General features: G+C 48.7%; 1 protein-coding gene across 1 annotated transcript in view; it reads right to left on the bottom strand.

The window, feature by feature from the left end:
• Arr (low-density lipoprotein receptor-related protein 6) overlaps positions 1-24,318 on the bottom strand; it is a 105,131-nt gene extending 80,813 nt beyond the window's left edge. The window contains exons 1-6 of the mRNA XM_077705076.1: positions 24,048-24,318; positions 5,622-6,024; positions 4,841-4,981; positions 4,674-4,782; positions 4,324-4,609; positions 3,826-4,222 (exon numbers count right to left, since the gene is read on the bottom strand). Of these exons, the coding sequence (XP_077561202.1) occupies positions 3,826-4,222; positions 4,324-4,609; positions 4,674-4,782; positions 4,841-4,981; positions 5,622-6,024; positions 24,048-24,111 (1,400 nt within the window). The 5' untranslated portion in view covers positions 24,112-24,318. The remainder of the gene's footprint in view (positions 1-3,825; positions 4,223-4,323; positions 4,610-4,673; positions 4,783-4,840; positions 4,982-5,621; positions 6,025-24,047) is intronic.
• Between the last annotated feature and the right edge of the window lie 524 nt (positions 24,319-24,842).

Raw genomic sequence — 24,842 nt, 5'->3', positions numbered from 1 at the left:
CCTTGAAGTGGATCTGGTGCATTCGGACGTAGAATTCGGCACAGAATTTGTCTTAGTGGATATGGCAATGCTGAAAGACCTTTTTGCGCACGTCAAGTGCGACAAGTGCGGGCTGGCGGCGCCGGATTTGAGACGGCTGAAAGGCAGTAGACTCACCGTGAGGCTCCAGGTGACGTGCTCGGTTTACGAACATCGTGTGGAGCGTTTTTCGTCACCAAGGACCGAAGGATCTGGCAACATCACTCCTTTCGAGGTGAACACAACGGCTTTGAAAGGTATTCAAAACATCGGAAAGGGGCTGTCTGCTCTGTCGGATTTTTGTGCTGGGATGACCTTATCCCACAGAGGCTAGCCTACAGCACAAGACGTTCCAAGCGCACTTGAAAAAAGTGGTCCAGGTTTGCGGGGACACTGCAGCAGCCTCTGAAGCAGATAGTGTGTGTGTCGTCAAGGGCTTTTACAGGGACCTTGCTCAGCCGCCAAACAACATTGATGTCATGTTTGACGGCACGTGGATGACCAGGGGACGGTCCTCACACATTGGAGTGGTACAGCAAGCCTTCCGCAACTTGTGAAAGCCCCCCCTCCCACTTAAAACTTCAGTATTGCGAAATCAAAGCTCAGTGTTTTGTCACAGGATCACCCGAACGTTTCCTGCCTTACCGCCATACCGCCATAGGCCAAAAAAGCTTGCCTTTCGGCTACTCCCCCCCCCCTCCAAAGGCTCTTTTCAGGGCCAACGACGTGTGCATTTGTAGAGAATGCATTGCGCAGTGTCCCACCCCTGTACCCTCTCAAACTTCCTGCGCAAGAACCAAGACTAAAATAGCCTCACCAAAGAACCAAAAAAAGGGAGCACCTGAAGCAAGTTTCACCCCTCCCTCCTCCACCGTACCCAATATTCTGGGTACCAAAGTGCACTGTAATGAATGATGCCACTTTACGAAGGACTGTGGCAGTTTTCAGAACGCCAGCGAGACGACACCAGATTTCACAACGCCAGCAAGACGCCAACCGATTTGAAGTCGATAAAGCTTGCTGAATTCCTGATGGTGTACGTTACTTGGCCTCTGGTATCTCCAGTTGTCGTTGATATTTTTGGAATCCAAAGACAGATTTGGGAATGGGAAGAACATGTCTTTGTTGCAGGAAAATACTGCACTTACACTACTGACCGTTCATTTCATAACACATGGCCAAACTTCAAATGCAGTTTTCTCAGTTTCATATTTTTGGTCGTTTACCTCAGCCTTATGCAGCTTTTTGGAAACTTCTTTTTGCTTCATAAGGTCAATCTTGGTACCGTTTTTTTCAGTACAACCTGAGCTACCCGATGACATTCTTAGTTTTTCTATTTAGGCCATGCATAAATAATGACTTGCAGTTATTTTGATGAGCCATAATATTGAATACTGCCATCTTGTATACTCAACATACTTTTTTGGGATGCCATGACTTCGAGAAAAACGAAGAATGTCATCGGGTGTGGGAACTCTCTGGCTATCAATTTATGTCATAAAAAGCTACAAAATGCAATGCGAAAGGTCATTAAAGCTGCGTAAGAAATTACCTAATTACGGTTTAGACTTTGCATGATAACTTTCAAACTAACAGCAGCAGCTCAAATATAATTGCATATTTGAAATCTACAGATAAAAATACATTTGTGTGCAAATTTTCATAAGTTTCTACCCATAAATAAAAAAGTTATTTTTAAGACCCTCGTCCCCCCCTTAATTAAAGCAACACAGACATAGATCACAAGCTACACATGGGTCCTCTTTTTTTCGCGCCGCGTACGGGGGAAAACTTACGAGTGGCGGCTGGCACCTAGGAAGGCCCACCTTATAAAAATTATAGAAAAATGCAAAGCAATGGTCATTGTATCAAAAAAAAAAAAAAAAAAAAAGGAAAGGAAACCAGGGGGATTCGACCCTAGGACTTGTGCTCACGAGCGCAAGGCGGTTCTTCGCCGCCACGAAGCCAGGCGGGATCGCACCGACAGACGCCCAACAAGACAAACAATTGAGCGACCAAGGCAACCACATAGCACCTCAGGATACACCTTTGGGTGTGTCGGACGGGCCTGCACTGTCAGTCCGCCGTACCTTTCTTAAGCCTCTAGGCATCGAGCATGTCCGACGTAAAGTCCCTTCAATGGAGGAGGACTTCACATTGACGTACCGCAAGATTTTCGGGGTCGGCGTACGTCCGACATATCTTTAACCGCTGGGGTCGAGATACGTCCAGCGTACCTTTCATTTTCATTTCCATCGGACATAACTTCAATATCACTTACAGGTTAAGCGGGACGTAACTCTAGACACTGGCTTAAAGTTCCATCGTACGTAACGTGTTCAATTCTGGGTTCCGTCAGACGTAACTCTAGACACTGTCTTAAAGTTCCCTCGGAAGTAATTTTAGTTTTTGATTTTGGGCTGTGTCAAACGTAACTCTGGACACTGCTTTTCTTTTATATGTGACAAATCGTACCGCGCAACTCAATTTCTTTTCTAGGACTGGTTTTAAAATGTTTACCTACAAAATGTATATTCTAAATTTTTTCTCCTACTAGTGGTTTATTATACACAACTTCCTACTGTTTATTTCCTTCGACGCCTGGACAAAATTTTCGAATTCTATAATTTTTTTCGCAATCAGTAATTATGACAACATTATTACCGTATTTACTCGTGTAATGAACCCACTTTTTTCCCCGAACATTCGACATGAATTTCAGGGGAAGGTTCATTAAGCAGGAAAAAATTTCAACAGATTTTGAAAAGTTGAAATTCCATACAATAAAGCTGCTAAGAGAATCGCTATCAGAGTCTTATCATTTTTGTAACAACATGTTGGTGATTATGTAATCAAATTTCTTTTTTATTTCCAACTACTCGCCACGGAGCTGTCCTCGCTCAAGTCGCTCGCGGCTTGACATTCATTGTCGGCCCGCAGCGCACCATCTTCCCCGCTGTCACAGCACTCTAAAAGTTTTTTTCCCACAGCGAGGAACTTCTTTTCTTTGGGGCTGCGGGACACACGGGGATCCCTGTTCATCACCCAAAAACGTCTCGCACGCACTGGGTCAACACTGAAATGCCCCCCAGCCACGCGGTTTCCATGTGCATCAACGCATGCTCCACCACCTTCAGTTTAAAACCGGCTGTGTAGCTCACATACTAGCCCATCGTACAGCGCGCGCCAGGAGCACAAAAAAAGGTCGGAACATAGCTGAACAACAAAACCACAAAGCAGCAAGAGCAGAGGCCGGCAGAACGAGCCGGTAGAGCCAAGAGCAGGGTAGGAGTGCGGAGTGTGTGTTGCGCTTTGCTCACACACCGCGTTTTCATGACGCAAGAAGGTCCGTTTTGTGTTCAAAAGGTGGCGCTACGCAAGCGCGCAAATTTTAAATTGTGAGCCAGGGCATTCGTGCTCACGTCTCCGGCTACCGTTGAGATTTCTTTTTTGTTATAATGCGTTTTTAGCATTTCTGCGCCTACTCTAGCGTGATGCCAGGTTGGTGCGATCGTCTATGGCATCATCAACGATGCTGAGATAAAAGCATATTCTCGCTGCATTTTCTATTAAAAGTGACAAAAAAGTAAATTCTCAAGAAGAAAAGTGGGGGGAGGATTCATTACACGAGTGGGTTCATTATGCGAGTAAATACGGTAAAGCTGGTGTCGTTGGAAAGCATGTGAAATCATCCGCATTTTATGTCACTGTAATGTGTGCCCAACCAATATGTATAGCACAGAAAAAATGTTTTGTTAGACGCCTCAAAATTGGTAACGAAAGAGTCGAGCACTTGCAACAACGCACCCCTGGGGCGGGTCAAGCACGATGGCGCGCGGCTCGACCAGGCCCTGCGCGATGAGGGTCTTGCGGGAGGTGCCGTTGAGCCGGGCCACCTCGATGCGGTCGGTGCCCGTGTCCGTCCAGTAGAGGTTGCGCGCCACGGGGTCGACAGCCAGGCCGTCCGGGTGCTGCACCTCGCGCGTCACCACGGCCTCCTGGCCCGACCCGTTGAGGAAGGCCCGCTGGATGAGGCACAGCTCGTCGTCCGTCCAGTACACCCGGCCCTCCACGGGGTCGTAGTCCAGCGCGATGGCATGCCGCAGGCCCCGCAGGGGCAGCACCACGTCCGTGTAGTCCGGCGTGTCCAGCGAGATGCGGCGGAGGTCCTTGCGCCGCGCCAGCAGCAGCACCTGCTCCGCACCTGTGGCCACACATCAGGGAAGTCGGGGTACGCCAGACCTCGTGCACGCGCCCCCAAGCAAGCGCCACTGACGCCAGCAGAACCGTGCCCCCACACTGTACCCTGTGCGCAGGTGCGCGAGTCGTTGAGCAGGCGCACGCCCGTGGGGCAGGCGCAGCTGTAGAAGGGCGCCTCCGAGGACACCAGGCACAGGTGCGAGCAGCCGCCATTGTTGTAGCTGCACGGGGTGCCTTCGCCGGGGGGCTGCCGCAGGGGGCTGTACGCCTGGATGTCCATCGGGTCCAGGTCCCCCGAGAGCACGGTGCGCTTGTGGCCCCCCGTCTGCTTGGAGCACGACAGCACCGCCCGGGCCTGCCAGTCCGTCCAGTACAGCGTGTCCCCCAGCACCTGTGCGGGAAGAAGAGCGTGACAGTCGCAGGGACGCGCCAGCTTCGTCCGCCACTGTGCTCACCGTGAGCGCAAAGGGCAGCGACAGGGAGCCGTGGATGACCACCGCCCGGTTCTTGCCGTCGTAGTCCATGGACGAGATGAGCTTCAGCTTGGCGTCCACCCAGTAGATCCTGCACGCAACACAGCTCAGCCGACTGGCTGGGCTGCACAGGCTCGGCTGGCACCCACCGTCGGGCCTGGTAGTCGACGGTGAGCCCGTTGGGCCAGAAGATGTCCTCGCGCACGATGGCCCGCCGGGTGGACAGGTTGCCGTCCATGCTGGCCCGCTCGATCTTGGGCACGTCACCCCAGTCCGTCCAGAAGAGCAGCCTGCGCAGTGAAACACATTGGACAGACTGCCACACGCAGGCCAAGGAACTAAAAGGGGGAATGTCCATACAGCAGGGCTTGCTTTCTGAATAGCTGCTTTCTGAAGAGCTGCAATGAAATGAGCTATTCCAGCAACAATGGAAACACGAATGTCCACAGATGGCTGCCAGGTTCCTTCTCTGTTCTTCATTCAATGAACACCCACGGCAACAGAAGGCGTTATGGCAGGGGGAACTGAGGTTATCAAAAGGACAGCAAAGCAAATTTTTATTCGTAAAGGGCCGATTTTGCTCCCATATTAATGTGGCAAGGAATAAATTGTCAGGGATTCCAGTTTTCAAGAATGACCATTTTGTTGCGACACACGACATGGTGTCTGCACATAGGCACCTCCCTTCAATTCCTGTTTAATATCATATGTCAAGTGCCGAAGCTTTGACCCCCATTTTCACTCATTCAATTCTTTTTTTCACAACAGTACAACTTTCCCGCCACCTGTACTGTCCCAGAATAAACCTAGCCACCCATCATTTCCTAGCTTGTCACTGAGATCATTGTGCTTCAACACTGGTGGACTTCAACAAGTGCACTGCACCAGGACCGTGCAGTGCACTCTGTGCGAGTGCCTGGACGCACGCACCCGTCGGTGGGCACGAGGGCCACGGCCCGGGGCTGGTCGAGGTCGCGCCAGAGCAGCACCTTGCGGTGCGCCCCGTCCAGCTCGGCCACCTCGAGCCGGTTGGTCTCGGAGTCGGTCCAGTACAGCTTGCGGCCCACCCAGTCGCAGGCCAGCCCGTCGGGGGACACCACGCCCATGGAGGCCACCGTCAGCTCCTCCCCACCGGCCCCCAGGGAGCGCCGCCGGATCACCTCCAGGCCCACGTCCGTCCAGAAGAGCAGGCGGCCCTCGTAGAAGAAGTCCAGCGCCGCCGCATCCTCCAGGCCCTCCACCAGCAGCTGCGACGAGCCGTTGGCACGCCGCCCCGACGCGTCCAGCTCCAGCAGCCGGATGTCCTTGCGGTTGGCAAAGAGCAGCGGCACCCCTGCAGCGTCCACACCGACAGGCTTGTTTCGAGACATTATTTCACACAACCTTTCTCATTCTTCGTGCCAATCCTGGTTGAATATCAGCTGCACGCAACTCATCCCAATGAGGTGCGACAAAATGAATTGTGCCCAAAGGTGTTTCGTCCGCAGCAGTGCCTCAAACGTGCCAGATTGAGGACTGCCAGCGTGCAGTTTCGGGGGCCTCGAGGAGGCCTCGAGAGGTAGACAACGCATGCCGAGACAGCCATGTCCACAAGAGCAAAGCTCACTTAGAAAAAACAGCGCCAAAAAACGATACGACAGGGAGTAAAGACAAACACTGCGCTGAACTGCCAACTGAGGTTTATTTAGAAGAACAAGGAATATATATACTAGAATCAAAAACAAGGAGGAGAGAAGGAAATTTATAACACAAACACAAAAAATGGAAGTTGATTGTGGAATTGAAAGGAGCCACGTGTAATGCGTTGATCATGATCTAAGGTATCTTATCTCCCTGTCATACAACTCGATAGAGGGTGTGCTCACACACCCATCTCCCATTCTGTGGATGACGAAAGCCTCGTGAACCTCCCTCGTGCGCTGCTCGCGATACCGCTTCAGGATGACGGTGCGGTCAAATGCTGGTGGGGATATCTGGCATTGCTGGCACTTTGCACAGTGTGCAGCTAGATTGCTGCCAGTGCCTGTCCGTACCATGTTTGCGTGCTCCCTGAGCCGGTCATTAATGCAGCGGCCAGTTTGCCCGACAAAGCTTTTGCCACACGAGAGCTCAATCTTGCACACCACACCTTCTATACACTCCCTGAAGCGATTGGCGTATTTCTTGCTGCATTTTTTGCTGTTTACCGGCCCCGCATTCACCCGGCCACACATACCGCTAAGTTTTCTAGGCGCCGAAAAAAACACACGCACGCCCACGCGCCTTCTTAATCCGATGGGACACGCTATGGACACACGGTATCATCGCAATTCTTGGGGCCCCTTCTTCCCTTGTGCATGGTGTGCGTTGCTTGTGGGTCTGCGAAATCAAAGACTCCTCTAGCGTGCTGAGCAGCTCGCGCGGAAAACCTGCATCGGTCAGCCTTGCTATCTGGTCCCCAAAGCTGTCCTGCACACTATGAGGGCACGACCTCTCTAATGCATTCCACGTTGCCAAGAGAGCAATGCCACGCTTCACTGACTTGGAATGGGCTGATGTGTATGGCAGCAGGCTCTTCTTTGAACGAGGCGCGTATTTCCAGCAAACATGATCATGGCTAAAGTGCAGCACTAGATCAAGAAACCTAAGGCTGTTTTCTGATGGGAGCTCATACGTTAAGGTGAAGTCGCGAAGGGTGCTCTCGAAGGTGGTGACTATGTCGCATGACAGCACTCGCGACCCGCCTAGTTTGGGACGAAATAAGATTAGAAAGTCATCCACGTATCGAAATACGCGTACAATGTTAGTTTCATCCAGGCTGTTCAAGAGGGCATGGTCATATCGAGCCAGCAGGAGGTCACTTGAATCTTTCGCTGCCGCGCCTATCAAAATCGATCAATTTGATCGATACTTTTGGGAGCGCATTTTCATAGCGTTCCAGGCGTTGCTCGAACAAGTAAAGCTGTTTGGAGTTAGATCAGAAAATGGCCTTTCAAAATCAGTTTTGTTTTCATTTTTGCAACGAAAACGTGATTTTTGACACGTTTGAATCACCTGGGTGTGGAAAAGGGGCGTGGTCATTGCGCGTCACTGCTACCAGCGAAGAATGCGTGCCACTCATAATTACTCTGCACCAGCGTTTGTTTTTTGCTATCAGGGCGTGAATGGTGAACCAGCAAACGATTTTCAATCGTCAGGTTCGCACTCTGACAGTAATAATCCCAGAAATCGGCTGAAAATGTCAAGCAGTGCCTGGTTGCTAAGCTACTTTATGATTTTAGGCAGTTTTATTGCCTTTGCGCACGTTCTAAGTTCTGTGGTAGTTCTACTTACCCCAGGACCATTCGCGAACAGTTTACAACAGTTTCGGTTTCGTTTCTGCATCGCGAAATTCATATTTAGCGCTACTACGCAGTTACACAACTTCAAGGCTACCTGCCATGGCGCCTGGAGCATCCGCGACTGATCCTCGAACAAAGCACGACGCTCCTGATTTCCCCCCACCCGAACCCGATTTCTGCGATAAGAACTTCAGATTCAAGTCAAAAGATCCCACCCAGTCGCCAGATATCTGTTCCGCCGAGGACAGTGCTTCAAACCGGCCTTACACTGCCAGCTGTTCGCCTTCCAGTTTCGTTTCCATGCGAGGGTATATCCGGGTGTCTAATGTTGCTGCTTAGTTGAACTGTCTATTCGGACGGAGTCTCCGAGTAGTTTTTGTACCATTTCATTTGAAAACTGTTAGGTGGCGCTGCAATAGAGGAGGCTCGTTGTGCTGATCTTTTTCATTGCGCAACTGCTACTCAACCAAAGATCGCAGGGCACGATTCTAGCTCATCGTACCTCATTTTTGCGAGCAAGGCTACAATTGCGAGTAAGAAGACGGTAATAAAGCTCAGCTTTATGTTTTGAGCGATAACTGACCGTTCCGTTTCCAACTTCATGCATGTTTTTTTCCGCATCGCGTGCTTGTCCCAAATACTGGGCTCGCTGTAAATGCAAAGTCAGCCATTGACAAGATGTTCTTACGTTATGTGGGGGCAAATTGGTGCCTCTGATAATGACAAACCGCCAGATTTATTCCAGGAAACCACCCGAAATTGCACATTTTGAATTGGAGGTTGGGCTTCACCGCATGACACGAGCACCGTGCATGCTAACATTTTTTTTTATATCTGACGAACTGTTCCGCGCAAGTCGACATTTTTTCTAGGGCGTGTTTTTGAAATGTTTTCCCACAAAATGTATATTCTAACTTTTTTCTACTGCCAGTGGTTTGATATACACAAATCCTTTTTTATCATTTTTTTCGACAACTTGACAAAAATTTGGATTTTGATATATTTTTTTTACAACTATGATATATAAAAACCTTCAAAAACTGGTGTTATTGGAAAGGCCGTTAAATAATCTGCATTTTGTGTTCCTGCAATTAGTGCCTAACAAATTTTTTGGCAGGAAAAAAAAATGTTTCCTTGGACCCCTAAAATTAGTCAATTTTCCGGCGGTAGCGAAAGAATTAACACGGGTGACTGGTGTAAAGGGCCAGGTTGTCATGATGCATGGTAAGAAATGAGATGTGAAAACTTGACATCAGTGAGAAGCTTAAAACACGCGCTTCATGGAAAATGTGGGCTCGTCTCCTACAAAGTATGATGGGTGAAACGGGATGTGTTGTCTGCACAGTTGTGGAAAGTGTTTGCGTCGTTTTGTGTCAAGTGCCTGGCATTGAATGAGTATGTGGATTACGGATAGGGCCTCTCCGCACCTGTCAGCAGATACGAGTGCGTTGCATGGGTGTGCCCTATCCGTAACCGAGCAAGGGCAACTTCTGTGTATCTGTTGCGTGTGTCAGTGGTGTATGGTCCCAAGCGTGGTTTTATAACGTGTAACTCGTTATCTGTCTGTTCACTCCAGTGTGTTTGCCATGTGTTCCGTAGTTGGTGTCTGATGTGTGACTTCATGTCTGTGTACGGCACTGCTGCTATGTCCACTGTGAGTGTAGCAGCAGTGGCTATTCGATCTGCAGTTTTGTTCCCGGCAATTCCAGAGTGCCCTGGAACCCAACAGAAAGTTATTTGATGGTTTGATGCATATGCAGACATGAAAGCCTTAAAAACATGATTGATGACAGTTTTTAGAGCGCTTTCCTGATGCAAGTGCTTGTACAACGCTATAAGAGAGTCCGTGTACACGATGGATTTTAAGATTTGATGTTGGACTATGCGATTTAGTACCATTAAAATACTGTGTGCTTCCACTGTGAATATACTGCTACAAAGTTTCATTGTTTTACTTGCGTGAAAGTTTGGCCCATGTGCAGCACAAGCCACAGCAGTTGCAGTCTTGGATGCATCACTGTAAAACTCTGCACAACGGTACTTATCCTGCACAAACAAGAAATACTGCAGAATCGCAATTCTTGGTGACGAGTTCTTGTTAAATTGCATAAAAGACAGGTCACATGACACAGGGCAGAGATGCCATGGTGGAATGGAATCAATGATGGGTGTCTTGTGGATGCCTCTAGCTCAGAAGCTTCTTCTCGCATTCTTAGAGGAAAGGGCATGGAGATGGACAGACGATTTAAAAAGAGTGGCTGTTAGGATGCATCATTAATGGTCGGAGTAAAAGGATGATTTGTCATAGACATGATTTTTTAGGCATATAAAACATCCATGTACCCCCTCTGGTGATTTCATTCTACATACAGACTTTGGACAGGGCTGGTGTGAAAAGTGTCACATGCGAGGCGTAGCCCTAAATGCAGCACTGGGTTACCTATATATGTGAGTGAGGAGGGGAAGTGGTCACTGCCATATGGGTCAGTGCCCACACCCCACTCGAGAAGAGGAAAGAGAACTGCGGAGCCAATAGCCAAGTCAAGATATGAGTGTGTGTTGTGTCATATTAACGTATGTGGGCTTATTTTTTATTGAAGAGGCATGCTCCTGAAGATGTAAGGAATTTCTCTATCAAACGACCTCGGCATCCGTGCAAGAGCCCCAAAGAGAATTGTGTGCATTAAGCGGGGTGAAAGACGGGTGCGTCTTTCTCCATTAAGGACGGAGAAAGACGCGCGCGTAGGCAGACGGATATGTGACATCAAGAGCACGTCACCGGATTATCCTGCTTTGCGGCGCATCCACACGTGCGGAGCTACGCGGAGTGACTAGCAGAAGACAGCGCCGAGGAACAAGTTCCATTCCCCGGTCGAAGGCCACCGCCGTCGAGCGAAAACATGCGGAGGCATTTTCTTTCCCGGAGCCTCCGCAGGCTATCCCCACCGTGGAGCAGAGCCTAAAACCAGTCACGTGAGCGGGTCCCGCGGACCAGAAAGAGAGGGTTTCTCCGTCGTGTGAATCCTGCTTTAAGGTCGCCTGTGAGGGTATATGGTTTGGGCAGCTGGTCAACCAGTGCCTCAAAGTCAGAGCTCGAAAGTGCAAAATCAGGACGAATGTAAATGGAGCATACCGTTATCAACTTATTAAATATTATTGTGCGTATTGCTACAGCCTCAAGGACGATGTTCAAGATGATAGGGTGGCATGCTAAGGATTTCCGGGCTACTATGGCCACACCGCCACAAGAGTGTGTGCAGCCATCCCTGTCCTTTCTGAACACCATGTAACTATTCAAGAAATTTGTGTGATTGGAATTCAAATGTGTTTCCTGTACACTTGGCTGATTAGCATGCAGGCTCTCGTATACATCATCAAGATTATTCAAAAGGCCTCTGCAGTTCCACTGAACAATATTTTCTCTTCCCATTTTGATGTGTTAGAGCTACTGGAGTGTGAATATGTAAGGTCTTTCGGGGCTTGCACTCGTGGGAGGGGTTTTTTAACCTTTTCTGGAGGTTTCGATGGTGGGACCCGCTCCTTCCGCTGCGAAGCAGACAGGAAAGGTCCCACATCCATGTCATCAGATTTGGCAGGGGTACCCGGCGAACCGGTCCCCCCGGACTTGGCACCCTCTCTGGTGCCCTTCGTTTGAGCCGCAACCGCCGAGGGCGTCAGGAGCGCCCAGGCGGTGCGGCGGGGGTGGGAACTACTGCGGTTTCCTCCGTTTCCATCTCCTCCGTACCCTCGCGTGTGCTTCGGGCCGGTGGAGAGGAAACAGTGGATGCAGCAGCATCCCCAAAGAACGTGATTGCCACCACAGCCACTGCTGACTGAGCAGGCGGTGTGGTGACGGGTTGGGCATTACGCTGTACGATAAAGTTCCACTTGATTTTAATTCATCAGTGCCTACCACTGACTCTTCTATCGGCGTGAAATGACCTTAGATTTTTCTACTAACATAGCAGTCAGCGAAGTGTTCCATTTGTGCTTGTGCAGTTAGAGTTTGGTAGACTACAAACTAACAAACTAAATAAAGCTGTACACTGGGCTAGTTGGTAATTCATAGTGATCAAATATAGCACAGCAGAAACACACGGGACGGAAAGAATACACAAGGACAAGCGCTCATCCTTGTGTATTCTTTCCGTCCCGTGTGTTTCTGCTGCGCTATATTTGATCACTAACAAACTAAAGGCAGAATTTTTCCAGGCACAAATGTGCCGTGGCTTAGTTTCAACTCAGCGAACGAATTGCGACGACCCAATGGCGGCCGGCCGACTAAACGCTGCTCTGACTGATTCTGTCGGAGGGTCAGTGAGCTGTGCCAAGTCAAGCCAAGGCATCTGTTTTGACGTCATACGAAACGTCACAGAAAAACAACAAGGAGGATGCAAAGAGGAGGAGAGCATTTTCGAATTTATTTTGCTACATAATAACGTTGCGTAAAAGCAACGAGAGTGGTTGAAACACGGCCTATAGACTCCAGACTACAATTTGCAGACGTAATCCCACAATTTTTAAAAATATCCTTTCAGTGTCCCTTTAACCGGTTTAGAGACCGCTCAAATTCACTACTTGTGAAGGGAGAGATATATATCCGTTGCCCGAGAACGCCCTGTTTCTATGGGCTGACTGAGAAATTCCGACCAAAACGGCAGGCATTTCAGACCTTCAGGTGGGGTGGTCCTGATAACAGGGTACGAATGGAAGCTCAAGTACGCAGGGGATCTGTTGCGAAGGACAAAATAATTGCCTTTGTATGCAGGTATATTTGTGGGCCATATCGATCGAAATGGAAGTATATGCGTACGAGAAAAAAAATAGAACTCTGCTGATCCATGGCATGTGGGGGTGCGTGACTGCACGTGGGTGCACATCAGATTTCGTGTTTTAGGAGCATCCATCGCTCGAGATATCGTGCACACAGCGAACCTTTCTGCTTCGCCTTGCTCCCCTCCATCTTATTGTGGAAACAAAATTATTATTATTACTTTTATCATTAGCTGGCACGCTAGCCGTTGCGCAATGTTTCGTTTGTTTCCAGTTAAAGCTCCAAAGCAGGATCGCTTACCAGCAGCAGCCACTCTGGGTGAATGAGAGGTACTAGCAGCACAGCAGTAGATAAGCTTGTTTACGCCAAGCAACAAACCGAAGCAGTAAGCAAGACCCAGGCGAGGTAGAACGAAGCAGCACAAATTACTCCCTAATAAAAAGGCGGAACTGAATTTGGCCCCTCAGCCTCCTCCTCCTTATTCATTCTTGTACAATACACTCAGCTATTACCATAAAAGCTGCCTATTTAGTTTCAGGCCCATATTCGCGAAAACTAACAAATACCAAAATTCACCATTACCGCTTAGTATTGCCGAGTGGAATCTGTTGCCTGCCAGAGTGCTCGTTTAGCGTTTTTAGAAAATGAACATCCGCTCTAGTTCTGTATCCATATTCTCGTGTACTATTCTCTTGTACTTTTCTCTTGTACGCCATTTATGTTTTGTGCTGGCTTTTCACCCTGCAATCATTTGACACATGTGACTTGTATGCAATTTTTTGGTTGATGTGCAATCCCCCCCCTATGTAATGCCTTTTCGGCCCTTAGGGTATCTCAATAAATAAATAAATAAATAAATGGTTTTCTTGCTTTGTGAATAATTGTCAGCTGCATTTTGAATTAGTAATGACGTGGCAACAACACAGTTAGCATCATGGTAGCAACCGTGTTTGGACCGCTTTTCGAGCCAGCTTTACCCGCCTGCACATGGGAGCAGTTTCGGCGAGTACTGCCTTTTGGAGCAGGAAATGACGAAGCAGACTGACTCGCATGATCGTAGGGTTTAACACGCCAACGCAACACAGGCGATGAGGCGTGCCGTAGTGAAGGACTCCGGATTAATTTTGACCACCTGGGGATCTTTAACATGCTTTTTGCCTCCATCAGAAAAGCAGCCACTGCGGCTGGGAATCGAACCCGCATCCTCAAATGACGAAGCACTTCCAACCCTGATAAAGTGGCAGTCGAGATCTCACGTCCTCAACCCTTTTCGCTGTGCACAGCCCCATGTGAGCAGTTTCTGCAGGCTTCGCTTTCAGCAGTGGCTCCACCAGCGTAACAACCCGTGTCGTGTGCACTCGACTGAGTGACAAAAGTGGAGATTCTGAACGAAACTAAGACGTGTTGGAGACTAACAATAATGCTGTTCGTGTGACTTTTTTCTTTTTTTCATTTGCGATAATGGCCCGTTGGGATAAAAATACCCATTTACACCCGCCTCTCAGAGGAAGGCAGGAAGAGAGCAGTGGTGGGGTCCCCAGGGCCGAGTGCACTGAAGGACGTGTGACAGACGAGATTGTTGAGGAGGAGGTCATCGAACGGGTCAAAGCAGGTGGAAGAGCCCCTCCAACTTGGCCAAGTCTGCGCAGCGAAACCTCTTCCCAGCGGGTACAGCCACCGCACGATGCTCCCACGGGCTTCCACAGCAGGAAGCAACTCAGGACGTGCCTGAACCATCGTCACAAGGAAGTGGCTGCTGCCTTCAGGGGCCCCAGATGGCCCACTTGGTCTAGGCTAGGGGAGTGCACAGGCCAGAAGGGACACTGAAGAGTTGCTCTATATCGATAGATTAGATTATGCGCAACTTTTCTAGCATAAGGTAAAATGAAACAAAAACAAAAAGACAGGTAACAAGTTTACAAAGACTTCGCTGGAAGTTCTAGCAGTGTCATGTTTGAACGGCAAAGAACAAAAAGACAGCTGGAAAAAAATATCGCAGGACCACGTGGCAACCCACCCCAAACGCCAACAAGTTCGCTTTGGTTTCAGTGCAATACCTGGTGCAATAATACCTGGCCAAACGATTGTGCGACCCTTGTGCAGCGCTGTGGGCATGGCCCCTCTTACAAAACGTCAGTATTTTCGAACGTGTGCAACGCCTACTCATCCGCCATACGAGGCAGCGTGCAAGGACCGCGCACCTTCGCTGCGGCCTGAAAAGGACCGCATCCCATGAAGAAACGAACATTTTGCTCAGTGGTTCGGTCCCCGGAGCGGCACAGGACGCAGTAGTTCAGGAAGCAAACCGCTGAGCACGTGGCCACGTGGTGGCGGCGTTGCATTCGGTTGTTCCTGCTGCTTCTGGTTTACCGCGGCGCCGTAAAATCGCTGCCAGGGAAATGAAGATCAGCAATTAAGGCGTCTTCTGGCACTGAATCAATGCTAAAACGGCTGCGGGAAGGACAGTCTTCCGCTGGAAACCAACTTGCTGGTTGCCTTCACTGTCCCTTGACTGAAAGATCAAGCCACTAGACATTTGGCAGGCCACTGCACGCAATGCTCGTGCATGCCCAACTTGCAGGCTCCCACACAGCTTGGGGGCACAACAAGCAGGCGAGGCCTTTTGCACTGGCAATGAGAGCCTGGATTTGCATGCTGAGCAGCCTTCCTCGCTGGGAAAGCTGCACCTCAGCCTCTTCATTTCTTACGCACAATTAGGTCATGCAGCGGTGGCACACAAGCAGAGCATCCGCCGCCTCGCGAGGAGTGTGCTTCGAACCCCCCACCGGAAAAAATGGAATTGCAGAAGGCCCCAGCAACCATTGCCGCTAACGCACTCCCTCACCAGAGCCACAACCCCCCATGGATGCGCCAATTAGCCCTCGGCCCTCAGTCTCCAGTGGCTGCGAAGCAAACTGGCCACTGCGGCAGTCAGACCTGTGACGCAGCTATTGGAATCTGAACCTGGCAACGTCTAACACGAGAACCTTATCTAGCGAGGCGAGTATAGGGGTGTTGTTCGAGGAATTACAGGGCATCAAATGGGACGCCATAGGGCTCAGTGAGCTTAGGAGGACAGGTGAAGCCTTTACGGTACTGAAAAATGGACACATCCCGTGTTGCCGTGGTCTAGTGGGCAGAAGAGAACTGGGAGTGGGATTTCTAGTCGGTACAAGCATAGCTGGCAACATAGACGAATGCTACAGCATTAACGAAAGGCTCTTGATGGTGATGATGACGACTGGCCATTGCATTTAATCTGCACAGTTTCATTCAATACTGTCTCCACCATGTATTACATGCAAGAACCTGCCTTTATGTGCTGACACGCGTGTCCCTACCACCTTCTCGTTGTTTCCAAGGGCTTTTCCTTATTAGTAATTTTTCTCAAATTGCTGCATTTATTGAAAGCTCTCAAGACCGTATGTTCTTATTTTTTATATTAAACGGGTGCAACCGGGTACATGGGTTTGGGAGCAATCCTGGGAGAGGTCTGGAGGCTCGCGCAGGCTGCTGTGCCAGCCTGCTACTATATCAGGCGTTCTACCATGCACTAGAACCTCCTCCAAACCAGGAACGCAGTTCTCGTCCTATATTTCGAAATTTACAATATGCAAAGTTATCTGCGTCCAGCTTCACTATACGTAAACCTCTGCGCAGGGTCAAAAAAGATCAAACAACAGGTCTCGCTTCGCGTTCAGTCGATGGGAGTGTTAAGAAAACTCACGACAAAATTCCATAAAACAAGGTGTTTGTATTTTTTCTATCTAACAGCAGTTTCAGTGTGTGCAAAGCAGAACACAGCTTTGCTTCCTCCCGTCACGGTGAAGAGTCGACGAACGCACGCTGTAGACTATGTGACGAAAGCATGTTTGAAGGCATAACTGATGATGGACTATCCTCTACATACGCAAAGCTAACCCCAAAGCCCACAGGCGAAAATGAGTACCATATTTACTGGCGTAATGATCGCACTTTTTTCAAAAAAAAATTGATGCAAATTTTGGGGTGCATTCATTACGCAGGGTAAATTTTTCGCAAAAAACTTTTGAGTACAGAAAATGCAAGCAAGTTGTGGGTGAGAATTTTTAGGATAGGTCTCATGAACACAACAAAAATACTGAAAACATAAAAACTCCACACACCGCCGCCAGCTGCTTTGCAAAGTGGCGCAAAATGCAGTGTTTCCATGAATTACGGAATGCGCCGGAACGAGTTTGCTGCGAGGTGACAACAGGGCGACCAGTAAGTGGCTGCCGCTGTCACAGTGTGTGACATCTAAACTGACATGGGGGCCGACGCAGCAAGCTGAGCGCATTTTTTTCTTTGTCTTGTGTTCGCCATTATGTGCATTTAGTGAGTTTCTTCCGCACCAATAATGAACTCATGCTTGCCAATATCGCTATATCAGAAAGTTTGCGGCAATAACGTAGCCATGTCCTCTTTGAAAGGGAAGAAAACAGAGGTAAGCACGATCATAATCAGCTAGCAAGTTCAGGGTGCATTCATTGTGTGGGAAATTTAAAAATCAAATTTTGACGACAAACTTCAGGGGTGCGATCATTACGCGAGTGCGATCATTAGGCGAGCGAATACGGTAATCACCTCCAAACAGAGGCACACCGAATTAACAAACGAGGGAAAGGTGTCCAAGAGCCCGTTTGTTTAATAGGTGCTGATACGCCCGTCAAAAATGGTGGACTAAATTGAAGTTCACCTCCAATAAGCTACAACCTTTCATGTGAATATTATTCAGTTTTCTATATGTTTGCGTTGTGACCCAGATCCTTCACTAACTTTTGGTCATTTTCCACTGATTGCGGCGCAGCGGCCGGCACTGGCAAGCAAAACATGCAAATGCGACACAAATTCGAAGTGAAGGCGGTGAGTGCGTGCACTGCCTGGGGACTCACAGCTAAGCGCAAGCGAAACCTCGTAGCCGCGGAAACCCTTGTCGAAACCAGAAACACCCTGCTTCGCCACATTTTCCACAATGGGTCATCGTGAAGGTCGTATCTCGTGGCTCGAATCGGGCTCTGCGGCGCAGGACGACGCTGATCAACGCGTTTGGCGCAACAGGCGCGGATTGTCGCAGCTGTCCCAGCCCTGATATTATAAAATGTACCACTGTGTTAGCATCCATAACCCTGTCCTTAGGTATGTATTTGGGCATTCATGTTGCTATTGCCAAATGCCTACCTTGTTCCCCATCACATGACCCCAATTTTTCTAGAAACGTGGCTTGCACGCGATTCCTACTCTGACCATGTGATTCGCATCTTGGACAAATATCCTGCCAACAAGACTGGAGCTCTACGAACAGACCGAGGGGTGATGAGCACCGACTTTGTTCTGCAGTCACCTTGCCCACTGCCCCAAAGGGCACTCAAAGGGGCAGTGGGGACTGAGTTTTGGCAGAACTCTTTCTCCAGGCGGTGCTGTTGTGCGGCGCATCTCCACGCCTCTCAGTTCGCTCCTCCAGCAGCAAAAGAGAGTTGGAAGGAACAAGGTACCGAGGTCAGCATCTCGGAGAGCCAGCCAGCTCTGGAAGCGCAGCCCGGACACAGGCGTACGGCGTCCACAGGTGTCGCTAACAGCAAAACACAAAAAACTAGAACAGAGGGGAAGAGAGGCGAAGATGAAGCAATCTTTTTTCCTGTTTGTTCTAAGCAGGGCTTAGTTAAGGCCAGTAGGACAAGGCTTGGTAACCTCTTAGCACGTAAACTCCATGCCAACAAAGAATTGAGAATGCACAAATCGGAGGATACTTTTGCTAGCTTTCCAGTTGTATTTTCAACATTGGACACACAAGACGCGAAGTGGTGCCTCATTCGTGCACAACGGATGCGGCAGTATAATCAAAATTAATGGAGCATAACAAAGGCCCGGCATTCAAGCTGAAGATCAGAGGGAGGACTAGAGAAAGAAGGAGATTCTTTATAGCAGTGCCACCTGTGCAATGAACAGAACAAAAAATGTGCGGAGACAAACTTTAAGCTCACAAAAACATAAATAGCACCGAAATAGCCGGATCCCATACGAGCTGTTATGACAACCTGTGCACACAGCTTGCACATAGTCAGAGGGAGCCAGCTTTCTTTCGTATTATTCCATTTTTGCATCGTCTGCGTCAACCGGGGGAAAAAGAATGCCTCGTTAGAAATTAGGAGGCTGAGGTAAGATATTCATTTACCCGGGATGGCGGGTCACTGCAAAGTTGATCACTGCAAAGTTAATAGTTGGCATTGTGTTCCTTTTCTTGACCGTCCTTCATGTGTTTTTTTTACATTCAAGTTGAAATTTTGCAGTGAAATATCGGTTTTTACGGCGACATGTTAGGTTTATATCTCACCCAATTATGATATCTCCACAGTGTCTCTGATGCAGTCCAAAAAACAGTTTTGTAAATTGGCACTGTTAGCGTCTTGCATGTGGATGCGGAAGTTGCTACGGCAGAATCCACAATTTCTTGTTAGAAAAGCGTGATGAGAAATAAACAGAGACGAGAAGGGCACATATTCCTAAGATGGCTGATAAGATGGCTCTTTGATGGCATCATGTGTAAAAAAAAAACAATTTCGCAGAGAAATTTGAAACGAGCAATAGATAAATATGTGTAACGTCTGTCATTGTCACTTGGGCATGCATAATAGGGTACATTTGGCTATGCGTGTAACAGCTGCCACATCTCGACATGCACGTGCTTGAGATGAAAAACAGCTGGACTAGAACATGAAAATGAGCTAATGATCATGGAGAAAACACTGTTTCCTTTGAACTATGCTAGGGTTCAAGCGTAAGCAAAACTTTATCATTTTCTATTGCCAAATTTAAATTCATTATTCTTTGTTTCTTTTTGTTTCCTTCATCAAAAAACGCTGCATTTTGTATGGTTACCAGACGTATTGTCGCCCAAACATAAGCCATTCAAACCTTCAATTCATTCTCAAAGCAGGTGGAAATACGCAGACACCGACTTCTCGACTGTTTGCACATTCGCAGGAGACATAACCCACATGAAAGAAAGAAACCTTAGGCTCCTGCTACGGCGCTTGCCATCTTTGCCAGCACTTGGTCGCACACCTACGATGGCAGGAGTGGCAAGGAAAGGACTGCTTATGGGAGGAGGGAGGGGGAAGGTTAAATGGACTGCGCTCATCAACCTAGCACCATTGTGGGAACCTTGTTACACTTTGTTAAAAGAAGAGTGCACAATAAACACATAACGACGGATGAAAAATTACTTCAAACAGCAGCTCCAGGATAAATTGAAGACACCCGTTGATTCCCTTGTCAGGGCAAAATGGTTTCAGAATTTATTGACTCGCTGTGTCTTGAACATGCACCACGATATTTGCTGCCAAAAGGAAGAATGGAGACACGCCATCTGATACTTGCTCATTATAGTTGCAGTATTATATATGTAATACGACTTAAAAAGAAAGGCTACTGTTTCGTGCCAGAGCTAGCTCGCTAGGGTGCAGTAGTGTTCTGATATCGAATAAAATTACCATAGCCCAGCGCAAAGGAAAGACACGAGGGCCGAAGGAAAGCCAGCGACTTCAAATTTTCCTTCAAACTGTGGTTGACGAAACCGCCTGAAATGTACACAGGGACATAGACAATCTGCACTATGTCACCCTTTTCTCTTTCACTCGTGTGTGCTGGCAATCTTGTCGACATGCACTGTCCGCCCTAAACACAGGGAAGTCTGGATGATGATCAGCGCCCTGTCTTTTTGCGCTGCGTGCATGCAGACAGCAAGCGTGGTTTGGGAAAAGCCACAGCGGCAGGGAAAGCCATGGTTCAGGCAGCCACAAAAGAAGGCAGATGAGGGGCCACTCTCTCAGTCGTGGGCTGGTGCCATAGCCTGTTGGCAAAACTGTCCAGTTTACGGACCACAGGAGCGGTGGCCAATACTAACTACTGCGTCGTCAAAGTTGCGCCGGTACAAAGTTGCATGTTATTGCGCAAAAATTACGCATTGGTAATGAGTTCGCTTACAGCACATGCAAATAATCAAAACAAAAAGAGGCATAGTTGGAAGTCCCGTGATCCACGAGAGCTAACCAACAGGCAAAGAGCCCACTAACTGCGGCAACCTTCCCCTGGCGCTGATTTATGCAACACGAGGCAGTCGCGAAGCTGCAGAGGGCATGCATCTCGGCCACAACGAAGCTTAGTCTTGGCCACTGCTCCCACGGTGCGTAGACTCATGGTCGCTGGAAATCTCAGGTGCTCGCTGGATCATCAGTCCCAGCAGACCGAGGCACACGCAATGCAAGCCTACTCGTTTTTCCAGGAGTCTTTTAAATGAAGAACCCTTTGCATCCAGTTCTTTTTCTAGCCACAACGGGGAAGTGGCCATTTGACAAGCACGGCAAGAAATGAGCCATGTTAACATTCACCCCTTGGGAGCTGGCCAAGGCTCGCATGCCTAAGAAAATGCACAAAGGAAATGCCTAAGAAAATGCACAACGTAGTGTCTACTATCACGGCAACCATGAGAATTACCGCCTCACCGCAGTCACCTCTGATTCGCTAAGCATTCTCTGGAACAAATATCCCCTGCAGCCCCTGCTGTGGCACTGTGATATACAGCTTGCTATAAAACGACAAGGGTCAGCTTCGAGACCAGCATGGGGGAAGGTTTTCTATTTTTTTTCTTTCAGCTTTCAAAATTCTTCAAGTTTGCGCTCGTGATTTTGTTATGCTGTTTTTCATTCTGGTTATTACCATACCAAGAAATCGATGCACGGGCTTCTAGAATGGATTGGATTAGTTTTAATATAGGTCGTGTTCTGCGTTGTTGGGCTGGGTTAGGTTAGGTTTGTTGCAGTTTGGCTCGATTTGGGTTGGTTATGATACGATCAGTTAGATTATGTTTGGTTGTTTGGTGAGCTTAGGTTATGTTACAGGTTACATTGGGAGGTAGTATTCTCGCGGAGAGTAATTTCAGGCTCGCCGGCTTTTATGGAATGCTGCGTCTAGTATTCCATCCAGACAGAATGATAATACCCCTGCTACACTAGGGTCCAAATGTCATTTGACTCAAATGGGTTGCTTCGAATGGCATTCAGAATCCGCCGTGCTACACTACAATTTCGATGGCATTTGAAAGCTTTCACAACTGTTCGCTGTGCTGTAGTGGCGCTGTCGTTGCCCCGTTCCGTTTTCGTACACTAATACAACAATCAAACTTAGGAGCAGTCCGAGGCAGTAAAATGATATCAAATTAGAAGAGACACCAGTTTTGACTCTAACGCGGTGGCTGTTTGCGTAATTTCGAATTGAAATTTATGTTTTTTCATCCCTTTAGCCGCATGTTTTGTGCTATCTGGCTACACTGGTTTGTGTAGCCCACTACACTGACCCACTGGTTTTGAGAGTATGAAAATTAAATATGTTGATTTTGTATTTTAAGTAAATAAACAGTGAACAAAGTTCCACAAACAACAATATTTTGTTCGTTTTACGTACGGAAGTATTATATTCTTTATTGCCGATCGAAGACGCTGCGTCCGAGAGTGCTGGAAATGGCATTTGAAATCTTAAATGTCTCTCTCGGTGCTCATTTGGCTCGAATGTCATTTGAGCCAAATGGCATTTGAAAACCTAGTGTAGCAGCACAACTTGGCATTTGAGTCAAATGACATTTGGTTCAAAAATAACATTTGGACCCTAGTGTAGCAGGGGTATAACAAATGCTAAATGCTAGTCCTGGTGGAACCCCAAGTGAAGTGTCGAGTTCCGTCCAGAGGGAATGGCACCTGTCACAAGTTGCATCCAGAGGAAACGTAACTTGCGGTGAGGAATCTTCAGAGACTCTTACCCAACTGGCCAAACCACTTCCGCTCACGGACTAGCCAAAATCACTATTAATAATTACAGATGATGGGACACAACCCGGGCGATGGCTATGTCGGCCTGGGCTCTAGTGAGTGGTGCGGCTCGTTCAGTAAAAAATCAAGAAAAACTGCTCAGTCCTACAGCGTTAATTGTAAAGATAGCTATCGCAAAAAAAAAAAAAATTGAAGCCAGGGGACTATAACTTCTGTCAGCTGAAGTGCAACCTCTACACTGAATCGTTATTTTTTTTCTTTATTGCCAGTTTCAAACTGTTGAACCGCGGCGCAAACGACAAGACGCAGGACGATCGCAAGAGGTCACACGAAGCGCTTCGCGTGTCCTCTTGCGATCGTCCTGCGTCTTGTCTGCGAGCCCCAGCACGGCCAAGTTGCTCAGTTTCAAACATCACTGGCATCCGCGCTACATGTCAGCCAGTGTGGCATAACTAAAAACGGGGCATACACAACACTTTCCCAACTTCAGTACACGGCTGACACTTCCACATCTCAACAACGACCGCGCAGACATTCGAGACCTCCACATTACATGGAGGACATCAGGGCACTCCATCACCGTTTTGCCATGAGGATCCAGAAGTGGATCCTTTTTCAGAGTTCTCTCAAGAACGTCCCACAAAAAGAAAACCCGACGACTGCAAACGCCGTCTAATCTTCTGGTTTTCCTTTCGTCTGGACGGAACTCTACAGACTTCAAGTCGGTTCAGTCTGGAAATAAAATTTGCGCTACAAGGACGGGACGACAGAAGAGGACACACCACACAGCGCACACCACACTCAGTTGAATTCCGTCTGGACGGAACGCTAGACACAGCCTTTATGGGAACTGCCGTGGAAATTTCCCGGAGGTGCTGCCAAGAGATTAGACGCAGCCAAAGAAAAAAAAATTCTCTGCGGTCCCGGATTTTCGCGCATTTTCCACGTATGAACGATGTCCAGAACGCGTAACTCTGACGCGCACTCGATTCGAATAGCTACGCAGAGACCCGAAAGTGGACAGAATCCGCGAAATGTTGCTCAGTACCAGTGACACTGACACAACACAGAGCATGCCGCGCGGTACGCACGCGTTGCGTGTCACGCGTTGTGGCGCATACCACCGCAGGCTGGGAAGAACAGTGGTCAGGATAAACTGATTCCCCGACGGGCCCCAACGAGCACCGAATATTCGCTCCGACAGCTAGGTGACGCTCTCCACGGGCGAAACACCGAGCGCCGGTAGCGGCCGGCCCGGAAGCACAATCGACGCGAGCGTTGAATATCGCGCGCGTCGACCAAGTTCAAAGCTCGAAAGACGAAAGCGTACGCAATGAGGGCAACGCAGTCACCGGCCAGCCACTAGGCCTAACGTCAACGATCCCTCGAGATTCGTGACGGGCCCAAGTGAACTACTCACCGCGCGCCGCTCCGCACACGACGGCGAGCCAGAGGAGCAGGGCATGCCAGCAGCAGCGACGCATCCTCCGAGCACCGCCAGCGTATCCGTGAACGCCGCCTCATGGATCGGTCACATTCGAACGCCGTCCCGTGCTACCAGCATGATCGCCGCCGCCGCTCATTCGGCGACTGCGCCACCATCACGATTCACGACTTGTTGCCGGCCGCGCACAAACGAACCGCTTCGCCGCTTCGGGGCTTCGGCCGCTTCGTTGTTTGGGCAAGTTTCTACCGTGTTCTTCCGCCAAAGTTTGGAGACAGGGCAATGCGGTCCATCGGGAGCACCGCGCAATAGAAACTAGTCCAACATGCAGGAGACCTGTCGCGGAGAGTTTCTCTATGACCGGTCGACAATATACCAGGGCAGAACAGTAAAAATGTTTTCGAAGAGTCAGTTTAGAGTGTTTTATCGAAATTAAACTCGTATGCCAAACCATGGCCAAACAAAACCGCTATGAGCTAGTTTTACATACGTCATTTGTAATCCGTACTGGCGGCAAATACAAAAGAGCTGTATGAGAAACCCTGTGGCTGAGCTGAACAGATGAACGAATTTCTCTAGCAGTGGCACCGCTGGAGCGGCTAGCGGGTGCGGGGGCCAGCGTCTTTTAAACAGACGGCGGAAACAAAACACACAAATATATACGGCGGACAAATGGCCAAATAATTTCCGCTTGGGCATCAATTGTTCCCTTTAGTTTCCCACCCGCCAAAACCCTACCCAAGCCGCCCGCACTCGTCTTATTTATTTATT

Source organism: Haemaphysalis longicornis, unplaced genomic scaffold, assembly GCF_048455015.1.
Source record: "Haemaphysalis longicornis isolate Haplotype H1 unplaced genomic scaffold, Haemaphysalis longicornis Haplotype H1 scaffold_3, whole genome shotgun sequence".
Taxonomy (NCBI): domain Eukaryota; kingdom Metazoa; phylum Arthropoda; class Arachnida; order Ixodida; family Ixodidae; genus Haemaphysalis; species Haemaphysalis longicornis.
Note: the sequence above shows the minus strand (reverse complement) of the source record. Positions and strands in the feature narration are given on the sequence as shown.